The sequence below is a fragment of the Aquila chrysaetos genome, chromosome 6, assembly GCF_900496995.4.
Source record: "Aquila chrysaetos chrysaetos chromosome 6, bAquChr1.4, whole genome shotgun sequence".
NCBI classification, from domain to species: domain Eukaryota; kingdom Metazoa; phylum Chordata; class Aves; order Accipitriformes; family Accipitridae; genus Aquila; species Aquila chrysaetos.
The window spans coordinates 48669086-48692067 of record NC_044009.1 but is presented as its reverse complement, the minus strand read 5'-3'; the positions used below and the strand labels follow the sequence as shown (position 1 = coordinate 48692067).

General features: G+C 41.4%; 1 protein-coding gene across 6 annotated transcripts in view; it reads left to right on the top strand.

Moving 5' to 3' along the window:
- The first annotated feature begins 365 nt into the window (after nucleotides 1-365).
- LRP1B (LDL receptor related protein 1B) overlaps nucleotides 366-22982 on the top strand; it is a 759343-nt gene continuing 736726 nt past the window's right edge. For 4 of the 6 annotated variants that reach the window (XM_030018329.2, XM_030018325.2, XM_030018333.2 and 1 more), the window contains exon 1: nucleotides 367-662. In XM_030018329.2, the coding sequence (XP_029874189.1) occupies nucleotides 581-662 (82 nt within the window). In that variant the 5' untranslated portion in view covers nucleotides 367-580. Of the gene's footprint in view, nucleotides 663-22982 lie in introns of all 6 variants that reach the window. The other 2 variants (XM_030018332.2, XM_030018330.2) reach the window with 2 other exon arrangements.

The window sequence follows — 22982 nt, the reverse complement described above, 5'->3', positions numbered from 1 at the left end:
TTTGTTTGTTTTTTCCTTTTTTGCTGACTCACCCGCCACGCCACCCAAGCCTTCCTGAGGTTTGTCTTTGTGAATTTAAAAAAAAAAAAAAAAGCCTCGAATCTTAAAAAAAAACCCAAAAACAACAACAAAAAAAACCCCCCAAAACCACAAGCAAAGCGGGACGGCCAAAGACGAGCGGCGCTTCCCGCCTTTCCCCCGCGCTATTGCGCGCCCGGCGCTCCGCGGGCGCGGAGCGCTTCGGGGCGAGGCGGAGGGGGTGGCGGGAGGGGGGAGGAGGAGAATTTGGGGAGGGGGCGTGGCGTGGCGGGGCAGGGCGTGGCGGGGCGGGGCCGGGGGCGTGGCGGGGGGGCGGAGCGCGGCGCTGCCGGCCGCCGGCGCCCCGCGCTGCCCGCTCGCTGCGTGAGGCGAGCCCAGCCGCGCTCCGCGTTGAAAAGTGTCGGCGCGGCGGTTCCCGCAGAGGCTCCGCGCTTCACGGCGGCGCTGCCGCTCCGCACCGGCGGCCGGCCGGGCTCGCTCCTTCCTCCTTCCATCCTTCCACCCACCCACCCTTCCTTCCTTCCGCGGCGCGGTCGCCGCGATGTCCGCGCTCCTCCTGGCCCTGGCGACGCTCTGGGGATTACCGCCCGTCGCCGAGGCGCTGGCAGCGGGAGCCGGCGGAGGTAAGGCGCGTACCGCGGCGGAGCGCGGAGAGAGGTTAGAGGCGGGCTTCGTCCATTTACCCGCCGACCGCTGAACTTTCCGCCGGTACCGGCTTCTCCTCGGGAAGTTTTGGTGTGTTTCTTTTTTTTTTTTTTTTTTAAATTTTTTTTTTTTTTTTTTAAATTTTTTGGCGGAGCCTTGCGCGCCTCGCCTGCCCCCTTCCGCGCTGCGCGGGGCGCTCCCTGCAAACTTGGGTGCCGGGAGCGCCGCGTTGGGCTGCGGCTTTCGGCGGAACGGGAGGCGGCTTGGGCGAGCCCGACACCGGCGACGAGTAAATGGGGACGGGGAGGGATGTGTCCGTTCCCCCCCCCTCCCCTAAACCGGGCTTGAACGGCCCCGGCTCTGAATTACCGCTTCGCTAGGAGAAAGCAACGCGGGGGTTAATTGCGGGGGTCCAGTCCCCCGTGTGTCCCCCCCCCCCCCGGGCAGTGGAAATACCCGCCGCTGGCGAGGGTCCTGTGGAGCGGCACCGGCCGGGGGGTGGTGGGGGGGCTCCCCCGGGGCGAAACCCGATGTGCCGCAGGGAAGAGCGAACGCCCTCCGCTCCGGCGAGCGTTTCAAAAGTTCCTTCCCTTCATTTTACCAAGTTGCCCACCCGCCCGTTTAAATCTCTGGAGTTGTATTTAGGCAGCGGGAGCTCGGGGGAGCCGGTGAGGGAGAAGGAGCTCGGCACCTCGGAGCCGGGGTGTGGAAAATCTCAGAAGTTGCAACTCTTTTTTTTTTTTTTTTTTTTTTTTTCCTCTTCTCAGAAGAAGTCTCTGATCAAAGAGGGTAGCGGTCCTCCTGCCGGAGTTAGTCTCAGGGTTTCTGGTCGCGTTTGTACCCTTGCCAGACCTCTCTTATTTTTCCTGGGAGGTGTTGGAATTGAGTATTTTTCCGAGTACGGACTAAGTCCCCCTTCTGTTGTGCTCAGGTGCAGGAATGGCAGCGTGCTGCTCTGACTCAGGTTTTCTTACCGCTGTAGAATACACTGCTAATCAGAAAATAGTCTGTCGGCTCGTTTAGCCCTTCAGCTTCAAAACTGCGTGGTCTCCTGAATGAGACTGCTCTGAATGGTGTTGGACCCAGTCTGCGAGGATTTAGCTAGATGTCGGTAGAAATACAACTCTGTAAAGCATTGAATTTGCACCGTTAGACATACGGCTCCTCTCCGTCACGTACACAGTACCTACTAAATTGTTTACTAACTGCTTACAACTCGTTTGGGTGAGTGCGGTTGCCTCTAGATATAGTCAGTCTGGGCTACAGATTTCTGCTTCAGTCGAACTACCAAACCTCTCCGGTCCCTTTCCCACCTAGCTGTCCAAATTACATAGGTGATTCATGCTGTAAAAAGGAGAAATAACTACCTATCAAAGAGAAAAGTATTGCTGCAGCATCACAAACTTGCATGTTTAAAACACTGCATCATAAGGTACAAGGATATTGCGAAGAAATGAGGGTAGTGTTCAATATAATGGCACCTGAACAGCCAGATAGGAAAGGTTCTTAGAAAATCTTTCAGTTTTATGATGGGTACATATGCTTTTACTTTGATACATGAAGATTCGTGGTCGTGATAGTGCTTGTTTGATGGAAAATATTTCAAGAACTTTCCATGGTATTCACAAAATGGTTAGATTACATTTCAGTAGCTGTAGCTTCTATCTGCTCTTATGAATAAAAAAATCAAACTTTCAAACATTTTGTGGAATTGTTCTGGAAACTGATTTGTCACTCTGTCTTCCTTGATGGAGATAAGCAGGTGCCGATTATTCATGAATATTAATTTCTGGTGTTTGAATTTTGCTTCGTTTTCCCTTTGTTTTGTTTTCATAGTTACCTTGCTCTGATTTAGTGTTTCACAAAAAAAAAAAAGTGCTGTCAGCTTACATCAAAATCAATCCCATCTTAAAAGGCAACATCCTTGTAAATTATACCAGCCCCAAAAGTGGGATAAATCAAATTTACTTAGAATCAACTAACTCATCATATCATAATGTCATGTCTTATCAAAACTGAGTGGAGTACAAATTAGGACTTAAAAGGCATTTTGTTTAAAAAATGTCAAGTGGTCTCAACCTAAAAGGGATTCAGGATGAGGCATCCAGAAAGGGAATTACATTTGCACATCAGATAAACTTTATGATACACTGCAAAAATTATTGACCGTACCAAGCTGATTTTCCTTTACAGGAGGAAATTCTGAGTCACTGGAGCATGCTAAGCTTAATGTATGTGAAAGGCACTGAAATTTGGAATGCACTGAGGCTCACCATTGGTAATAAGAGAATTGGGAAAATGTCATGGATTGTGTTAATAGCAGTGTTGTGGTAGTCATGGTAATATAAAATATTAGTGAGGTGCTGTAGGGAGAGGGAACACCTTCTGTTAGACCAGTGGATGACATCAGGAAAAAAAAAAAAAAAAAAAAAAAAGGTGTGGGAGGAACCCCACCAAAATTTGAATCAGCTAAACCTTTTCTCTGCGTTTGAAATACAACTAAATTCTTCCAGTCTATCAGGTCTGTCCTCAGTCAGGTTACAGCTCCTCTAATTTTATATGAAAATTGGGCAGAGAAAATGATGTGGAGATGGGGAGCTGGAAATGAGCTGGAGAAAGGAACCCAGCCAGGAGGAAGATAGGATAAGGGAGAAGTCCTGCAGTTGAGGTTGTGCTGTATAAGCCGTGAAGAAGCATGATTTCCTTTTCTGACGCTTCAGTCGGGCTCTTCCTGAGGAAGCTCACCCACCCGGATTCCCTTGCAGTTATCCTGGGAAGGCGTTGCAACTGTTGCAAAGAAGGAATTTCAGAAGCCTGAGAACAGCCTTGCTAACAGCTGACGGAGCCGAGAAGACTGCGTTTGTTACCTGCTCTCCCCAAAGACTTGCAGGGGAACTTCCCGGGTCCCACCTCCACCTCCCGAGCGCTCGAGCTGGAGGTGCTCTGCAGCGCCGGTGGGCGTATCTCCATCCCACAGCTCTCTCCAGCCTTGGAGCTTGGCCGCGGCTTCACGCCTAGGCTTCTACACCCCTTTTTTTGTCACACGCGTTCGGTTTTTGTGGCTCTGCCGCCGTGGAGCGGCATTACGTGAATCCACTGTACAAATTGGCATGGTTACCTAGAGGTTATCCAAATTACATAGATGTGCCAGATAACAGGAGCTTGATTTGGATAATCTTCACAAATGTGTGGTGGTGTCAGTGAAATGTGTATCCACAGTAGTATTAATGAGTGCCTTGCTCATTATTAATTGACTTTAACTGTCTGTGGTGAAGCTGCTGATTTGCTTGTGTACGGTTTTGGTGGCAGATCACTTGCTACCGCCTCTTTCACATGCGGTTTTAGTGTTTCGGATCTGTCGTTCGGGTGCTGGTGTGATGAAACAGTTCGTCAGCAAAGTCTTGCAAGAGGTCCTCCTGTAAAGGTAGACTTCATACTGAATGGGGAAATGTTGTCAGATAACTTAAAACTCAAGCTCCCCAAGTGATGGCGTATCACACGCTCAATTTTTTTTTTTTTTTTTAATTTGTATGCTGTTTTGAAGAAGGAAAGACGAATTTTCATGAATGTTACTCCACTCTGGAGTCACAAATGCTTCCAAAACTTCTGTCTTTATTCCACTTAGCAGGGAATTTATTGTTTTCACAGTGTCCTTTGACTGTATTTAAGTGAAGGCTGGAAACAAATTACTTTGAAATGGAATTTTCAGGTTTAAGGTTCAGCTGATGTGAGTTTGGATTACTCACCCCTGTAGCAGAAACACAAACCAGGTGAAATAAATCTGTCTCCTTGTGATGACTGCTGATGGCCTTCATTCCCTGGTAAGGTGTCACAGCAGGCAACAGTGGCTACATCAGGAGGCTTTACAACTATCTTGTTATTAGTAGCTTAATGTTTGAAACCAGGTGTACTGAGCACTGCTGTACTTCACCAGACTGAGCTCCAGCTTGGCCATCTGTTGGAAAGTATTCTCAAAAAAAGAAAAAAAAAAAAAAAAAAAAAAAAAAAAGCTGTTTTCTGTGCCGTACTACAGTGGTGTATGTTCTCATACGTGTTTGTTATGTCTTGAACCTAGATAATAAGTATTAGTATCTTACATGCAAAAGAGATGCTTCCAAGGTCACACTGACATTGCCATTTATTTTTTTATTTATCACAAGGAACAATATTATTTAAGAACTTGCCTATCATCGGACAGGCAAAATTACAGAGGAGGGATGAAAATGTATTGAGGAATTTAGGACAGTAGTTAGAAGGATGGGTGATAAGAGGTAATTAAAGACAGAAATTGTGGGAGATGTCCACAAGTGCAATTTCAGTGACTGGTTTTATAGGCAATCAGTGATGTATATGTCTCCTCAGTTGAGTATGTGATTGCATGCGCAAAACCCTGATGCTTCTGGAGTCCGAGCAAACTGGGTGTGTGGTTTTCTGTGAACTGGCAAGCACGTTCGTTCTTACCCGGATTGTTATTTTAAGTCCGGTCATTTTGGAGAGCTTTAGTGTAATAAAAAGAAAAGTGGTAGAAACGTACAAACTATTTAAGAGGGTAAAATGCATTTTAAAATTCAAAGCTAGGTGTTTGATGTGAAAAGACTATATGTAAACTTGTTTTGTAGCAAACCTTTTACTAATTTATGATGGAGTTCCTGCTGATACTCCTGCAGGTTGAGGTAGCTGTCCTCCAAAGACTTAGAGAAAAACTCTTACAGCACAGAGCAGTTCTTTTGAAGTGTTATGTGACTGCTGCTCTGTAAATTTGAGCAGATGTCATACCTTTAAGGTTCATATGGACCGCAGTCTTTTTCTATTTAAAGTGGCAAAACTCACATTGACTTCAGTCTGCAGCTTGGAAGCGTGTGTTCCTCTACCGCCTTGTTACAGGTCCTCTTATCTGTCGTTTGCACTTGAAGAAAATAGGTTTCTCTATCGTATTGACTCTAAAGGATGTATGTAATTTTAATTTGTGAATTTGGACTTATGGCTATCTGTAGAAATGCTAGTAATTTAGATCGTAGAATGTTGTTTTTGTTACAGTAGCATGCTTTGAATCCCAGCATGTTGTTGCTTTTTCCTAGTTTTTATGTATTAATCTGTTCTTTAATAGTCTTGTTCCTTCGAATGCAATTAAAAAAATTTTGCTTAGAGAACTCATTTTAATTGCACTTACCCAAAACATGCTTAATGATGAATGGTGAAGACGAAAATATCAGAACTTGGCTATTTTTATGCAAGTCATGCAGACTATTGAGTCTGTATTTAGTGTGAGTTTGGGCTAAGTGTAGAAGTTGCAGAACTAGCTCCTAAATTTGTAAGTGCAATTAGGAACTAATTGGATTTTTTTAAATATAATTACTCAAATAATGACTGTGCACCTTCTGTCCAACCCGCTAGTTTGTTTTTTAATTAAACAAGTTGATTTTTTTGCCCTTAAATTCTATCTATTGAGAAGATGAAAATATTTGTAAATGTAGCTGTATTCCACCTAGCTAGCCAGTTGCTGACCATAATGCAAAAAATTCCCAAGATGTATCAAAACTTCCTAGTGCTGTAAAGCTGAATCTTCCTTTTTAGGTAGTTGGTAAAGTGAAATAACCAGGACTCGTTCCTCTAAAATCACCACCTAAGGCAGCCGTGCTCCCGCTGACGGGGTGCCTTCGCTTTGTGCGTGCGAGGATGCTCCAGAGCCTCCGTGGGCTGGGGAAGAGCCGTTTCCCATGGGTGCCGGGCTGTGTGCGAGCAGGATTGGACTTCGGTAATGGAATTCCAATAAAACTCAGTCAGTGCCTTTTAATTAGATTTAATGGGAACTGGGAAGGATCATTAGAGAGACAAACACATGCTTTTGCCAGTAATATGTTCACTGTATTATTAATCTGATTTAATTTGTAAGACCCTCATAGCAGGAATAAGATCTTGCTATGTACCTGGAAAGTGTTATATGGGTCTATTATATTTTGTTATTCTATATGTCATTGCTTCCCAAGCAGTATGTAAATACAGAATTGGAATTGGGCTCTGTGGGGCGTTTATGAACCCTACCAATCCGAGGATAGCGTTGGGTGCTAGAAAGAAGGTTGTACGTCTCTTTAGCAACCACATTTTTATTGACCATTTTGTAATAAATTGCAACGGTGTATTAATAACAAAACACTGCAATATGTAGAGTGTACTACTAAGTAATAGGGCTTTTTAAAGATGATGTAATGCCAGCCTGGAAGTGAGGTACGCTTTGAGATTTTTATTTCTATACAGTTAGAAATACAGTCTAATTCTCTGAGGTGGAAAAATAGAGATTACGGTATTACGAGTTCTAGATATGGTACGTTGAATCCAAAATGCACTCTCAACGCTCGCTGGATGTTCCTAAACACCTCACGTGCTGCTTCCCGCTGAGTGATGTGGCCTTCCAGAGGAGCCAAGCTGTTGAGACTTAGCTTTGCTTCAGGAACAAGAATGTACCTATTTCCTTTTCTTGATAATATCAGTGTATTTCGGACTATCTATTGCCTGATTGTCAGTAGGATGTCCCTTGGTAACTTTTGTGCGTGACACTATTGAATGGCTTTTGCTTCAAGTGTAATAGGATAAGTGGTAGAAGATAAGTTAAGCTTTCAGAATTAGAAGAATATGTATAGTTCCTCAAGGTTTTCACTACCGTAGAGCTCTTTTTTAATAGCAGTTCATAAGCTTCACTATTGTTTTTCCTTGAATGAGCAAAGAAAACTTGGAGAAGGAAAAGGTGCAGTTTTGGGTTTTTTTAATGATATATTGGAATGGGGATAGACCATGGGCAAGACAAATGCTGATGTAATGCTTTGCAAATGCAGTATTTTTCATGTGAGGTGTTCTGTCAAAGAGACACTGTTCTGTCAACGTGTACACGCACTCCCACAAAAAGATACCCATGCGACTTTCATATAATGCTTTATGATTTTAATTTATCTACCTGCAAACTAGCAAAAAATGTTCTCGTCAGAAATTTTTCTGATTTTTTTTGTCAAATAGTTTAGGCTGTTACTTATACTATTCTCAGAGGCTGTGATACGGTGGAGGGCACTTGGGTTTCCACCTCCCTTAACGTGCAGGAAAGTATTTTTCCTCAAACATAGTTCTTCAGAATAATTCTAAGGCACTGGAAGTACCACAGTGCTACCATTTCTGATACATCCTTGTTCAAATGTGCCTTTTTGGAGAAATGCTGTAGTATTGTGTAGTCATAAAAATACAAGTTAAAAAAAGTTAGACTAATCCAAGAAGATCATGAAAAATCACAGTAATTTTCTAGATGATAGATAGGTTTCCCCAAAACACTTGCCTCTCTCTGCTTGCAAATACCGTGAAGATAAAAGAGGAGAGAGCAAAGTAAGATCATAGCTAGTTGGATGCTCTTTTGCATATGCAAACACACACTGATTTACCCAAAGTATATTGGTATTTGTGTAAAACTGTGTGCTTATGAAATGGAAGTATGTCATTTGCCAATGAGACTCTTTCTTTTCTGGAGAAGAACGGTTTTTATTTATGTTTTGCTGTGCTAACAAATAAATTACAGACCTGAATCTACAGCACCAAAGTCAATGGACTCTCTTTTGTCCTTGGTGGTTACAGGATCAGGCTGCATGTAAGTGTAAGGGAACTTTGGGCCATTTTATTAAAATTTCACTGAAAAGTCTTAATTACAGGACCTCTAATTAAATTATATTATCTATATTGTCCTATGGCTCTTATGCAAGAAATAGATATTTCTTGAAATATTTTTATTCCGAAGAGTGATTTTAATTTTGTCTGGGTTCCTAAAACTGAACCCACTTTTATGGTTCCCACATATAATTTTAAAATATATGGATCAAAGTCGTGGTTACTTTTCATTTCTCAGTTTGTAGTAATCCTCTAGAAGATGAATTACTGCATAAACTATTTTAATAAATGATAAATTGATAATTTCTCACGTAAAAAAAATGATATCAAGTTTTGCAAGGAGACTGCGTTTCCATGAGGTCAGAAGACTAGAGGGAATTCCAGACAGCTCAATATGCTAAGATGTGTACGGTCTACTAGTTGGAAGTCATGAGGTTAGGTAAACCTGTTACTGTGTAATACAGATGGAGCCGCTAGTTTTCTAGATGAAGCACTGCACTTTTCATTTGAAAAATTTGTCTTGCTTTCAGTGGGTTTTGGTGATCTGGAAGGAATGCAGAAGGTGGTAACTTCTCGTGCAGCACATTGGTTCGCTATGAATCTTTGCAGGCTTATCCAGGGATGAGCACATTTGACTTTCTTTTGAGACCTATCTTAAAGTAGCTATTTTTCCAGCAGTATTTCATAAAGCATAACTAGGGATGGGTCAAACCTGTGCGTTCTCAAGTGTTGATACTCGTGTACAGCCTGGAGGGAAACTGGCCTGGTTTCCAAGTTCATCAGAAACACTTGGTTTAAAATATGCTTATTTTGTGTAAGTGTATTGCAGTTGTTTTTTGAGGGATGTTTGCAGGCAGTGCAGTTAGGGAGGGGAAGAAGGCTGCAAGACTGAATTCATTCCTCTTGGATCCCATGTTCTAAGCCAAGTGGTTTATTCTTTTATTCAGATTACTCAGGGTGAACAGTGAATGCTTTCTTCATAGTAGTGTCGTCTTTCAGTAGTCTTAGGCAAAACATTTGAGGCTGCAATATTAAATCATATGCAAGGGAGATGAAGCAAGTCGAGACTACAAAAGTGTGAAAACTAAAGCCCTGCCCTGTGCCTACAGCTTGTCGCGTTGAATTGCTTTTACACCTTTGACAGAAACAAAGCAAGGCTATGTTGGAGCAAGAAGGTATTTTGCAGGCAGTGTCTTGTGCTGCAGCAGTTAATGGTATAGGGCTGCTATAAGCCACTTCTATGAGAATGTATTGCATGTATATACATGTGTATATAAAACCTTGGATATATAGGGAGAGCCGTGAAAAGTACTATTGCCAAGTACAGCAAAGCCTGAGTACCAGGGTTTTTTTGAGCAGACAAAATCTTATGCCCTGACCCAAGTGGCCCATTATCGCATTTCTTCAAATTGGAGCAAGCTATTCAGGTCAGCGTGTATGTACAGACCCATCTGAATGAATTCCTCGGCTTGCACTTGCCGTGTTACGTTTCTTTCTCTGGGTTTCGAATGGCTGTGGCTTGAACAGAGTTGACAGTACACAATATTACCCATTTACTCTGTAGATTATACTCCTCTGGAGAATTGGTGTCAGCTAATCTGCCACTTCTGCGTTTTCTCAGAGACCTGTGAACTGCATCTCCAGTAATATCGTGGGAGAGTGTCAGATCTAGGCTTCTGTAATTTTCTTATTTATTTCCCCCAGATTTCTAGGCATGTATGTCCAGGTCTCCAGCCTTTGTCACTTGTTTTGTCCTGTGAATAGTTTCTTTTCTGTCTAGAAATTCTGTCAATACCCAATTTTGGCCACTCTTAGGGCAGTAAGAAGTTTGAAGCAGATGGTTGTCAAGAGATGATGGCAAAATTCTGAAATACTGCTCCAATACAAACTGTGAGGTTCAGTATTTAAAGTACATTTGAGCGTATAAAACCTGCTTATATTTCTAATGCCATTACTACCTTTGCTGTAGAATATTCTTGGTACAATTCATACGTTCTGTGATAACAAATTGTTTCTTTTACTGAAAACAGCAGAACTCCCCGAACCAATTAGTGGTATTCAGTAATGAGTAAAACAGTACAAACCATGTTATGATATTATGTCAGTTAGAATCATTAAATGCTTGTCAATGAAACCGCACTGATTTACGTTAATTGGTGGCCTGTCTTCTCGCAATAGTATCACACTGCGTCAAAAGTGCCTTACAAAAAGTTGTAATACAACTAAACTCAGAGTGATTACCTGTGATTTGTCATTCTGTTGTTGACTGGTGCTGCGAAGATGCCCAGTGAAAGACTTAAAAATTCAGGAGGACTTAACATGTGGCCGTGACTCTTCGGAGTGTAACTAAAAGCATTTGCATGAAATAAGCGTTAAAGAGCTAGTAGGTATGGCACAACTGGATTCTGCTTCTGCATCGCTTTTGCTAATCCAGCAACTCAAAGTAATTTAAGTGCATTATAAAAGCCTGTTTATGTGTCTATGAAAAGCATGATGCAAATATGCAAATTTAAGAGACTGTCTTCTACAAGTTTATATATCTTAATGAAAAATGTCAGAGCTTAATAGATCAACAGTCTGTTTAGCCCCACAGTAGCCAGTTTTAGCTAAAGATAGCACAGCATGTCCTTGGTGGTCCTAGGAGTAAATTGACACTGCAGAGCACTTGCTCTTGAAGCCACCTAATGACTCTTTCTCTGATTTTTGGGGAGGAAATACCTGTCTGTTGAGGATGGTCATTTTGAAGTGGTCACCACTGCCTGATCGTGCATACATACAAGTAATTTCCCCTTGCTGGTTTTAAAAATATCGCTTTATGTTTCATTCCATTTGCTGTCCTGTTTTATGTTGAGTGGAAAAGTTGCACCACTGAAGTTGAAATCTTTGAGTGCGTGTATTTCATGTGACACCCGAGAAGCATATGCTGGCCCTGGGCTTTTTGTTCATGCCATTTGCTTTTTGTTCATACCACGGGCGAGCGCAGAGTCGTAATTCTACTTGTTTGTTTCTGATTTCACATTGGCACCTTGAGTAGGATATCTTTTTTTCTTTTTTCTTTTTTCTTTTTTTTTTTTTTTTTTTTTTCTTTTTCCCCACCCTCCCCTCTATCACATTTACAAAATCTCATGCCTGGGAAAATCTCTTACAACTTCAGGTGACCTGGTGCTGCAGAGCTTATCGGAGAGTAACAGCTTTTGACAAAGCAGGTGCCTGTTGAATGCTGCTTTCATTTGGGATTGCAGCCTCAGGGAAACAAACAAACTAGAAGTGGATAATGGAAACAAAGAGAGGCAGGGAGGGTTACTGGTTAAATTACAGGATTATTTTATTTGGTAGGGAGCGAGAAAGGCCATGTCCAGTACAAAAAAACCCTAACAGCTTCCCCAGTGCTTCTGACACCAAAAGAGCTTGTATTTCCGAACAGGTGAAGAGATAAGCAGCAACATTTGGCATGTTCAAGTATTGTCTTTTATAAGCCATGGGGAAATCAACCTCCCTTCTTTCTTTCCTGAAAACACAGGAACCTCCTTGAAGCACGCGCTTTTGGGAGTGAATGTATTAGTGAAGAATTCATGGGTGATCCCGATCTAATTTTTATAGAAATGAATGGTAACATGCTGTGGGACTTCAGGTCTGCGTGGGTGTATTTTACATTCACCTGCCTTATTCTAGACTTAAAGAATTTTTTTTTGCTGCTGACAAATAACTGAAGGTTTAAAGTGGCTCATCTCAATAGAAATTGCTGCCACTGTAAGGAGGAAAAAAAAAAAGTCAGCAGTAACGCAGTGATGTTTTAATAACACAAAGTAATCTCCCCATACTTCAGTAAAAAAGTTGCATGGGCTACAGTTAGCTTTCTCGTTGGCATCTTTCTATTGATACCTTTCTGTCAAAAAGATGAAGTGAAGAGTAAAACCTAACTCTGTTTTCTCTTATGTTAAATGTATTCTGGAAAGCTTTTGTGAAATACAAAGCATATGGACTTTGCAGATAGTGTTTGCATTTGGGACTTGTGGGGAAATTTATGTGAACTTTGGGCTGTGGAATTGTTGCCCTTTAAAGCAATTGGTTATATTTAACACAAGCACATCCCTCAAAACCGTATTTTGCAGAGTACTCTGATCTTTGCAGCTGTTTTGTTTTTAGGGGCGGGAGTGTATAATTATTGGTATAAACTGAGTTTTCAAAATTGGCCAGTTTGAATGTGTAGGTAGACCTACCACTTTTTCTGAGAAATCTGTTAGTGTTTAAAACCAACAGAAAAAACCGAAACCCTGGCAAACTGAGCCAGAGTACTTTGCAGTTGTGGGCTGAAACTGTCTAATAACATAGTCCAAAAGCTCATTAATATTGATCTTCTTAATTCTCTCAATAACCTGAATGTTGTTTCTCATTACAAGAGGAATAAAAAGCAGACTAATATGTTCTTAGATGTCAAAGTCTGATGGACCACAAAACATCCAAAAGGATATCCTTCAAAACCAGTAAGTAGGAGGTATGCGTATGAATTTCATTAGCCGGTAACAATATGCGTACCCATACTTGGGGGAAAAATTACACTTAAAACGTGTACTTTCTGCTAGACCAGTGGGGCTCATATACTTCCCAAGGTTAGACCTTCTGCCTCCCCTTTGCAGGTTTTTCTGCGGAAGCGGCTGGGGCAAGCTTTTGCAAAACTTAAATTAAATATAATGTTTAAAGGAAAGTAGCTGAACAGTTAGGACTGGGTAAAGCATTGCAGGAAAATTGGAGCTGGGCTTCAGCTGTGCCCATGCTGGTGGTGGAGCAGGGTTGCTCCTCGTGGACATGTTCATATTTATTGGGTGAGGGAGGCAGGCATCAGGAATGGGGCTAGGTCTTTGAGCGATGATAAGCATGCCTTTAAATGCATGCTCCTTAAGAAAAAAGGAAGCAGTTGTATTTTTCAGGGCAGTGGTAAGGGTTGTAGAGTGGGGAAGAAAGTCTCCTTTTTCCTTCCCTCTTTGCTGTCAGTAACTCTTCGATTGCCGGATAATCTGATCCGAGAGCCAGAAATGCCTTCCGTGCTGATGGTGCTGAGCCCGGAGCGTGGGGTCGGGGACGCACCTCTGACCTGCCCGCCTGGGCCCTATCCTGGCTTTCGACCGGAGGAGGGTGCCTGCTCCTCGGACCTCTTTTTCTGCCAGGACCAGGCAACCGGCTTTGATTTCTGTTGGCTTTGAACCAAATAATAACTAAAACAGGGAGGGGAAGCCCGAACAGACCTTGGGCATGGCAATCTTGCCCTTGGGGCTGAGGTTGCTCTTCTTTCCGTGCTCTTATTGGGTGGGTGATGCTAAAGCTTGAGATCACTCTTAAATTTCAGTGGCAGAGATTTGGAGAGGACTGGCTAGCGATAGCTGGGGGAGGAGAAACTGTGTCCCAGAAAAGGCAAAGATACTGCTGAAGGAGGAAAACCCAAGGGATTTCCTTCCCTGAGCGCTTGCAGCTGGGCTGCCCTGTATGGAGGAACAAAAGGAAAAGCTCCATCAATCTCCCTCTTATTAAATTGGCATGGCTAATATATTCTGCTAAAATGTGTTCATCATGCTGTTTAAAACAACCAGTTTAGAAATCTACTGACAATAAATGAAGATTTATTGGTTTTGATGTCATTGGGGCACTAATACAGGTTTGGAATACTGACTGGAATTTGTGAAAGGGGGGGGAAAAGTCCTGATGCCATTTAATTAACTATCTGGCCAAAATTTCTCTCTTTTTATTGAAAAATCTGTAAGTCAGAACTGACTTCAAGCGTACTCTTGTACAACTCTGCCAACAGTTACAAATAAACACGTGAAAATACAGAAAGCCTTGTACAGCTCTACGTATACCAGATAAAATCATACCTTGAATTGTGGAGATGGTTTGTTGTAATAAGCCAGAATATAATAATTGCACTTTGTAATTAAAAGGAAGTGATTAGAAGAAAATGAGTATTTATTTTATAAGAATAGCAGGAATATCTCTTGGAAAGCGTGTCTGTGTGGGGTAACTAAGAGATCAGAGCAAATGTGAGCAGTGCTTTCTTTTTAACTTAAAACATACTGGTAGCCCAATGTAAATAATGTATTTTATGCAAGTAACACTGCACAGGCATTTTTATTACTTGTTCTCTGTATTATATTGTTATACTAAGTGACACTGCAAGCTTTGATCAAAAGACGGGAGATGCAAGTCTTAAAATTTCTACAAGAGTTTAAATCAAGTTTGGGGATTAATGCCTTATAAGACTTAATGGAAAAAAATAATACAGAGTGTATTGTCTTTTTGGAGAGCAGATTTAAATAAACTTTCATATAATTTGCCCTAGCAACCTTGAGAGAGAGAGAGAGCAGTATGAATCCCGAGTCCTAACTCTCTCTCTGGGATGCCCCAGAAGTTTAAACTGGAAATTTCTGTGCTTTGCTGGTGGTGGTGCCTCTCCTGACTCCTGTCCTGGGCTTGGGGCTTCCCTTGGAGTGCTGCAGCAGCTCCCCAACCCTTATGGAGACTGTACCCACTGTTTGGGGAACCACTAGCATGAAAGAAAAAGTCTGGATTTGTCACTCAAGGTCAAAGCAGTGGCATCAAATGAATAGTTCAGGTTTTAGCTTAAAATGCTGTCTGCAGCATTTTAAGGCCACAGAATATGTAAAGCTCAGCTTTTCTCCAAGATCTACCAAAGGGGAAAAAACCTAAACCTGTCTGGTGACACGTTAATGCCGTGTCAAGTGACTGTGTTTGGGGGAGATGAAGACCAAGTTTGGAATGGTTTAAAAGACGACTAAAAGAAATCTAAAGCTACTGAATTAATTTGATTGCATCTCACAGCCGCTGGATCCCTTGCAGTCCCTCTGGTGAGGCTTCCAGTGGTAGCTCTCAGGTTGAAAGGTTAACGACTCATTTACTAAGCGGTGCCGTTTCCTTTCATTTTTCATTTACAATTATCTCTACTCCTTTAAAAACTGAAAGGCCCTTCCAAAACATATTGTACTTATGCCTTATTGCTGTCAATTAAAGTTATTAAATCATAGATCTTTAAAAGTGAAATCCAAATATACATTAATATGCAGCAACTGAATATAGCCACTCTTATAGACGTGACAAGTATCGTATCGAGGCAGCTCTGGACGTCGGCAGTTGTTTCTTTCTAAGGATCGAAATGTTCATTTGAATACCCGTTTTGTGGGAATTCTGGGGGAAGGATGGACACCAGAGGAAGAGCCTTAAGGATGGCAGAGTAGGGGAGTGGAGCAGATCCAGCTGCAGTGTTGGTTGTGGGTTGGGAGAGCTGGAGAAAATTAGGGTGAGCAGATGAGATGGTGATGCCTTGTCTGTAGGGGTAATAAAAGATAAGAAAAGAAGAGCCACATCCTGAGCTCTGGTTAGAGGGGTGATGAGGGGGAAGGAGGAATCGCCGATAACTTGCAAGTCGTAGGCCTAAAAGACTGAAATACTGGTGGTGGTTTCGGGGAATGGAAGATGACGAGGGCAAAAGCCAAATTTTTCACAGCCATTTGGTATGGTATTCATGTTCGTGCTCCTCTGTGAATTCCTTAAATTAGCAATTTCACTTTTCTGCAAGTCTACTGTACTTTGACTCTTAACTGAATTAAGTCCCATTATAAATGACATCTTTCCAACAGTTGGAATACAGGTTAGCGCTCCCAAGAGGGGTGCTTTAATGAGGTTGTTGCTATGACAGCTCAGCTTCAGGCGGCACACGTGCCACTTCAAAATACCCTCTCTCTCCTCAAATATTACAGCAACTTCTGTGAGCGGATTTTAAAACTTCCCTTTTAGTGGAATTTACGAGCAGCACTTTATATTTCTATTCTCCCAATAACGCGGCTGAGGTTTTGACAGTCCGTGCTTTTTATTTCTGCTTTTACTTCTGCAATGTCAATAGCAATGTGTGGTTTGACAAGTTAGAGAAACAACAAGGTGTTAACTCTGTGGCGATTTCAAAGGATGCTCTATGAACTAAGTCAACATACTTACAGAAAGAATGGGCAGATATACCAGAGTGTTTACAGTGGAAATGTATGGGGCCTGTCTGTCTTAAATGCACGTTGGAGAACTACTCTATGGATGGAAATTGTTCATTATATACTATGGTAACTGGTAGGAATACCAGCGTTGTGGTGGTAGGTGCAACGATTTGCCTCTTCAGAGGAGCTGGCTGTGGTCTATGGCCGTGCTGCGTATATAATGTCTCTCGGTATCCTAAAGATGTTAAATCATGCAGTTATTTTTTTCAGAAAGACTTTCGGCGTGAGTGAGAAGTTAATATAGAGGCAAATGCCGGTGTAGAAGCCAGCAGTCAGGGGCTGCTTCTGTTGCCCGCAATGCAAAAGGTGTCAGCGCTCGGGATGCCTGGCCAGGCGCTGAGGTTGTATTTGCTTAATCACTGCTGCCCGCCTGAGTCATGTAGGCTCCCTGGGTAGGAGAGGAAGAAGCCTGTCCTCTTGGAAACCATCGCATCCCATCCCTCTCTTTCTCTGCTGGCTCTGTTCTTGCCCAATACCAACTTTTGCACGGTTAAATGTGGGTAAGGTAGTTCCATGCCCAAGGCTTTGAACCTCAGTATGGTCCAAAGTAGCATTGATACTAGTATCTTTAAAAAAAAAAAAACAAAAACAAAAACGAAAAAAAAAAAACCACAACAAAAAACCAAACAAACACTCCCCCCCCCCCCCCAAAAAAAAAAAACAACCAAAACCGTAGCAAAAGTCTAGTCTGCTATTTAACAATGTTATTCCATGAAAATGTTGGGTCAGCCTTTAGGAAGGATGGTGGCAGAGTAAGCAGTCAGTATTGTGACTATTTCTCTGTTGTTGCTCACCTATGAAATAGCAAAATGTCATGTTTTAACTCAAATGAGCAGCTCTAGAATGTATTTCTGCTGCCTCAGTGTTTTTCAGTTGCTTTGCAGATATGGGTAACTTAATTTTTCAGTCTCCTCTTCCTTCCAAGCTTTGAAACTGAGTTTTTAAATGTATCACTTTGACATACAGGAAGGATTCATACTCAAATCTGACATGACCTATATAAATATTGCCTTAAATATTGGCCTGGATGAAAAGGCTTATTCCCTTTCCATAGGTGTTCAGTTTTCTTGTCTGCTTAGCTGTGAATTGTCGCAGTCGCTTCTCGTCTGACATATGCTTCTACCCACTGGTGGGTGCTCCGCCACCTCTCTACCTGTTGGAAACAAACTTCTTTATTGCTGTTCATCTCAGTGAAATTAAACGCAGGGAGATGCTCAGGAACTATGTGTTCAACCCCAGAAAGCTTTGCTTTTTTGAAGTTAATTGGCTTAAAAGATTTTTTTGTTTGCTGCTGCTTTAGAAACAGTGCACTATAAAGATCTGGATTTATTTTTTTTGAGTATTTTATTGTAAGCTAAAATACCTTGGTGCTAAAGAGTAAAAAGGCTGGCTATATAAATCAATGCTTCATTGTATTTATTATACTATTTACTAGGCCTCCAAGTATACTAAATTTTTATAAATGCAAAATCATTCAGCTGTATCCAAATTGGTTCAAAAGATGCTGATGAGAACATTTAAGGTTTTTGCAGGTTCTGATAATACTGTTTCCCGTAAGTGTGCTTGTCCCAGTTTCTTTCTATGGCTGAACTGAAAGTGCAATTTCTGTATAATTTTAATGACTGGTAAATAGGTTCAAATATTCCACACGTTGTATTCTTTTTCCTATTCTCTGTTTGGTTTGCTTGGCCATTAGTGCCACTTATTCCCTGATCATAATTTTGTCCTCTTTGGAAGGAAGGTGAGACAGAGATTAGCAGGTGTGTTGTGTGTTGTGTCTCCCCAGCCCCCCCCCCCCCTCCTTCCCCCCCCCCCCCCCCGAAAGAAAAAACAAACCCAAAAAAACCCAAAAAACCAAACCAACCAAAACCCACAACAGGCAAAGCAAACCCAGCACCTAAGATGCATCGACAAAAGGAGACCAGATGCAGAGCGAAAGGCACATGGTACGGATTCTGGCTTCTCCCGACAAAGATTGCTACAAGAACAGAAAACACGCTGTGATTTATTCTTGTGGTAAAAAACTGCAAATGGAACAAGAAGTACAGAAATCTCAATATGTTGTTGCTAATACAATTTACATTTAGAACAGTGTGTCCTCCTTTGCCATTATGCTCTGTTTAAACATAGCTAAATTAAACTAGTCTATAGGCAGAGCTGCTTGAACTGCAGTCAGAACTTTCACTAAATGAACATCTAACACTTAATTTAATGGTAATTATACAGCTTCTCAAAGAAAATTTTTTTCCCATGTGTTATATTTGTTCAGTAGTTATCTCCATGTATAATAATATCAAATTATTATGCTGTCTCTCAAAGTCGTAAATCGTATCATTTTTACACAGACCAGAAAATGACTTGCACTTAAAGATATGTTTATCTGTATATATATGGTGGATTTTAAATTGAACAGTTCCAGACATAATTTTCCTAATATTGGTTAATCCATCTTTAATTAAAATGTTAATTGCTAATCCAGATATTACACATAGAAAAATCAGCCTACAGTAAACTGTGCCTTATTTGCACAAGGACAAAAACCGTGCAATTACATGGCAATCTGCTCTTCGGAATTGCAGTGTAGTCATCTTTCATCTGTGATAACCAACTAAAAACATATTGTTGAGTTATTGTACTAATTGTTTACCCCTCCCGAAAGGAGGTGGGGGGGAAAAGTTATTTTAGTGCTAGTTAAAAATTCCAACTTGGATCAAAGTAGGGCCTGAAATACGCTTTTAGGGGAATTGTTGCACAGAGTGGGTTATGCCAGCGCTGCTGCGGCCGAAGTTGCCTCTGACAGTTCCTCGGCTAGAAAACATTGCTGAAATCGATGTCTCCTACGTAGTCCAGAACAAAACTCCCTCTGTGTCTGAGCAATGTATTTCAGAAGTCAGACCCAGTCAATCTTGTTTTCCAGCCAAGGGTTACAGAAGGTAAAGTTAGCTAGATGAAGGTCGTGCTTGTCATATATAAAGTGCGTTAAGGCTGCTAACTTGCTTTTTATTTTTTTTTATCGGTAATACTCTGTACAGAGCGTTAAGCAAGTGGAGTTTCAGCGTTTCACGCTTAGCAAGTAAGAATCCTGTGATTTCCTGTGCAAAGTCACACGTGTAACTGCGGCCAGTAAGTCTTTGGGGGGGCTTGAATTAAATGATCTTGTTAACAGAAGATAATTACAATCCTAGTGGCTGAAAATTTGTTATTCATGTAAAATATTAGGAATACTTAATTGCTGAATGGAATGATGTACAGTGCTTTGTACCTTTTCTTTTGGCTTGTACATGCCTTTTTCATCTGTCGTTAATGGCATTGTTAGGGACAATACAATTTAAAACATGTTTCAGGCAACTTTTTTGCAGTAGTCATGTTCAAATCACAAACTCTTCAAATCACACAAGATTTTTCAGTCAAAGCCATATATTAAATGAGGAAAATAGAGACTTGCCTATAGAGTGCCATCTGTTGATTTTTATTTAATTAGGAAATCATTCTCATAAATCTGTCGCACTTATACAAAGTGCATACTAATGGATAGGCTTTTAAAAATATCCTAATTGTTTTTTCCTAAAATCTGAAAGGAAAAACATTCCCCCAAAATACATGTAGGATATTAACTATGACTAAATAGTATTTAACAAAAATCATGTGTCTCGATTCCAGAAATCTTAACAATCTGTACCTATTTGGGGTTTGTCTGAATACCATTTGAAAGGCTTGAGCTTTTGGGTTTCGGATGTGCTTTTTTCACATTTTTTTTTTTTTAACCTGTTCATTTTTTCATCAAAGGAGGTCACCTCTTCACCTTTCTTTTAATCTTTCCTCCCTTTCATTCCCCTTATTCCAGTGTTCTTTCCAACTTGTGAAAGTCACTTAATCTCTGTTTGAAACTGTACCTGATTTGCTCCAGCAGCACGGCTTCTCTTAGCAAGTTCATCCAAATGGATAAAGAGGAAGATGCCTTTGACATTTCTGCTGTACCAGGAGGATGCGGCCGCTCCTTGGCTAACAGCTACAAAAGAGAGGTTATTTTAGGAACGGTATGGATTTGTATGTATCGTTTTGGCTTGGTTTACAGTCACTCCGTCTTTGAGACGTGTTTGACTATCTGCTATTGATGCATGAATAATACTGCTATTTATAACTTGTTTTTGGGCAAGAAAACTGGCCACGGCCACCAGGAGAGGCAGCCTGCCTGCCTGTGTGGAAATTGCCTTTGTTTCGGTTCCTTACAAGGCCAGAATAAATCTAAAAAAAGTCCAAGCTCCACCACTTTTTCAAGGTGAGGTGATGTTTTTGAGCTGTGTTACTCGGCCAGGCAGAGCCCTCTCCAGAAGAGCTTGTGCCGGCTGACCCATCCAGGCAAGCCCAACGCCAGGCTCCTGGGGGAGCTCTCGTCTTTCCCTTTGAGTCCTTAAGCAGTCTCCAGTAATAAATGTGCAGTTGTGTTACGTGGTTAAAAGGTGCCATCCTACCACCTGGTATCCTTATTTCTCCAATCTCCTTGAAAACTGATCTTCTTCCCCATGGTCTCCTAATGTCTGGTCTACCCAACGCAGGCGGGTAGCTGGGGCTCTAGAGCAAGTTCACTTGTGCCTCAATTGTATATTTTCCTTTTGTTCTTAGCTAGACAGTGCGGATTAAGAATTATTTCCTTTTCCTCTTGCATTGTAGACGAGGACTAAAAAAACTAAAGACAAATCTGCTATTACAGCTCTCATCTATGAGAGAATGGGGTGAGTGATAAGGTTGAGGATTGGTGACTAATGGACATGTAAAACTGATCTTCACAAGATATTCCTGAAGTCATTATTCAGTGAATATTCTTATGAGGGAGTTGTATTATTCTTGAGAATGCAATTGTTATACATTTTTCACTTAATTTGCCTTTGCAAGCTGACTTCTCTTGAACCTGCAAAATTGAGTTCCTTCCTAAGTAGAGGATCAGGTGCCAAAAAATTATGAAATGCATATTGGATGTATGTTGAGTCAGGGGTTATCTGGTGTTGGAAAAAGGATGCGTTTAGGAAGAGAGCATGCAGATAAATCGAAGTTTCTCTTCAAAAGAGATCAGGACAGCCGCTCCGTGAACGCGAGGAACTGCCAGGCTTCAAATGCCACCTATTAACTGGTGATAAACTGGGAAGGGGGATGCAAAGGTGAACCAACTGGAAAACGGTTTGAGTAGGTATTTGGGGAAAAAAAAGAAAAAAAAAGGCTTCTGTTAGCAGGATAAAAGGGAAGGATGGGAGGTCAGACTCAAGTGCTTTTAGTGGGCAAAGTGGCCAGAAGAGTCCTTAAGTTCTGAAGCAAAAAAAGCTTAGGGTGAGAGAGGTAGTTTTGGGGAAGAAAAGGACAAATGAAAAGTGGGAGGTGACCTTAATTTCTTGAGATTGTTTTCTTTTTCCTCCCTTGTTCTACATAAGCAGATTCACTTGGGGTCTGTAAAGCTCTCACATTTATCTTGGAATAACCATCCCCAGAGCTTCAACCTTTTTACTAAACTACCTTTAAAAAAAGCTCTAAGTGAAACTTTAACAACCCCTCTTCTCCAATAAAGATTGTTCAATAAAATCATAACTGTGTATTTCTTGGCCCAAATCCATGTATCTGATTCTGCATAGATGCAGGGCAAAACCTGCTGAAAGATGAGGAGGACATCCACCAGATTTACTCGACTTGTTTTTTCTTTGCTTATTTTCCCTCTGCCTGCCCCATGCCCCCCTATCTTCCCCCTTCATACATTTTCAGTGCAGCAGAAGATGTAAACTAGCTTTAAAAAGGATCCCTTTCTAATATATCACCCATAGTTTTATGGTTGGGAAGTTCTGTGTGAACGAAACCCCATTACTTATTTACTGTCATGCAGTTGCTCCTGGACTGGCCTCCCATGGACTGCATTGATGCACTATTTCTATGCCATATGGTTCTCTTTGCGGTTAGCTGTTTATTTCCAATTATAGTCTTTAAAATCCTACTGGCTTTGTATTTAATATGCTATGCTTCTCATCAATTTAGAATTTCCTTGCAAAGTAAGCACAACTCTTGTTTTGCTCAGGCAACACCTTAAGACCTAAAACTGTGAGTGCAGTTGTAAAAAATCATATAGGGGGAAAAAAAGTCTCCCTTTAAAAATACATCTAATAACTGTGTGTGTATTTCTTCAGTGGTATAGCAATAACTTCTAAGTGCCTTCCCACTGTGGTGATTTCTAGTTCACTTTCAAAAATCCAGCTTATTGAAAATGTCATTATTAATAGCCTTCTGGTGGTACAATAAAAGATCATTCAATAGGATATCCCAGTTAAGCAGGGTACCTTGTTTACATTGGGTTTCTGCCCAGCAGCTGTTTATGCTAAAGTTCTACAAATAATACAGGAATTAATCAAGGTGTAACCATGGGGACAATGCAAGTATAGTCCCATAATGTGACCTGTAAAGACGAATTACATAATTCATCTGCAATTTGGTATGATGATAGGTAATAAGCTACCGATTTCTTGACTGCCTTGGCGATATGGTAATGCCATTGTTGCTGATGCTTCCCAGAAAAGTTGAAGAATATGTAAAAACAGTATTTATTGAATCAGGGCTTCATTTTTCTTAAAG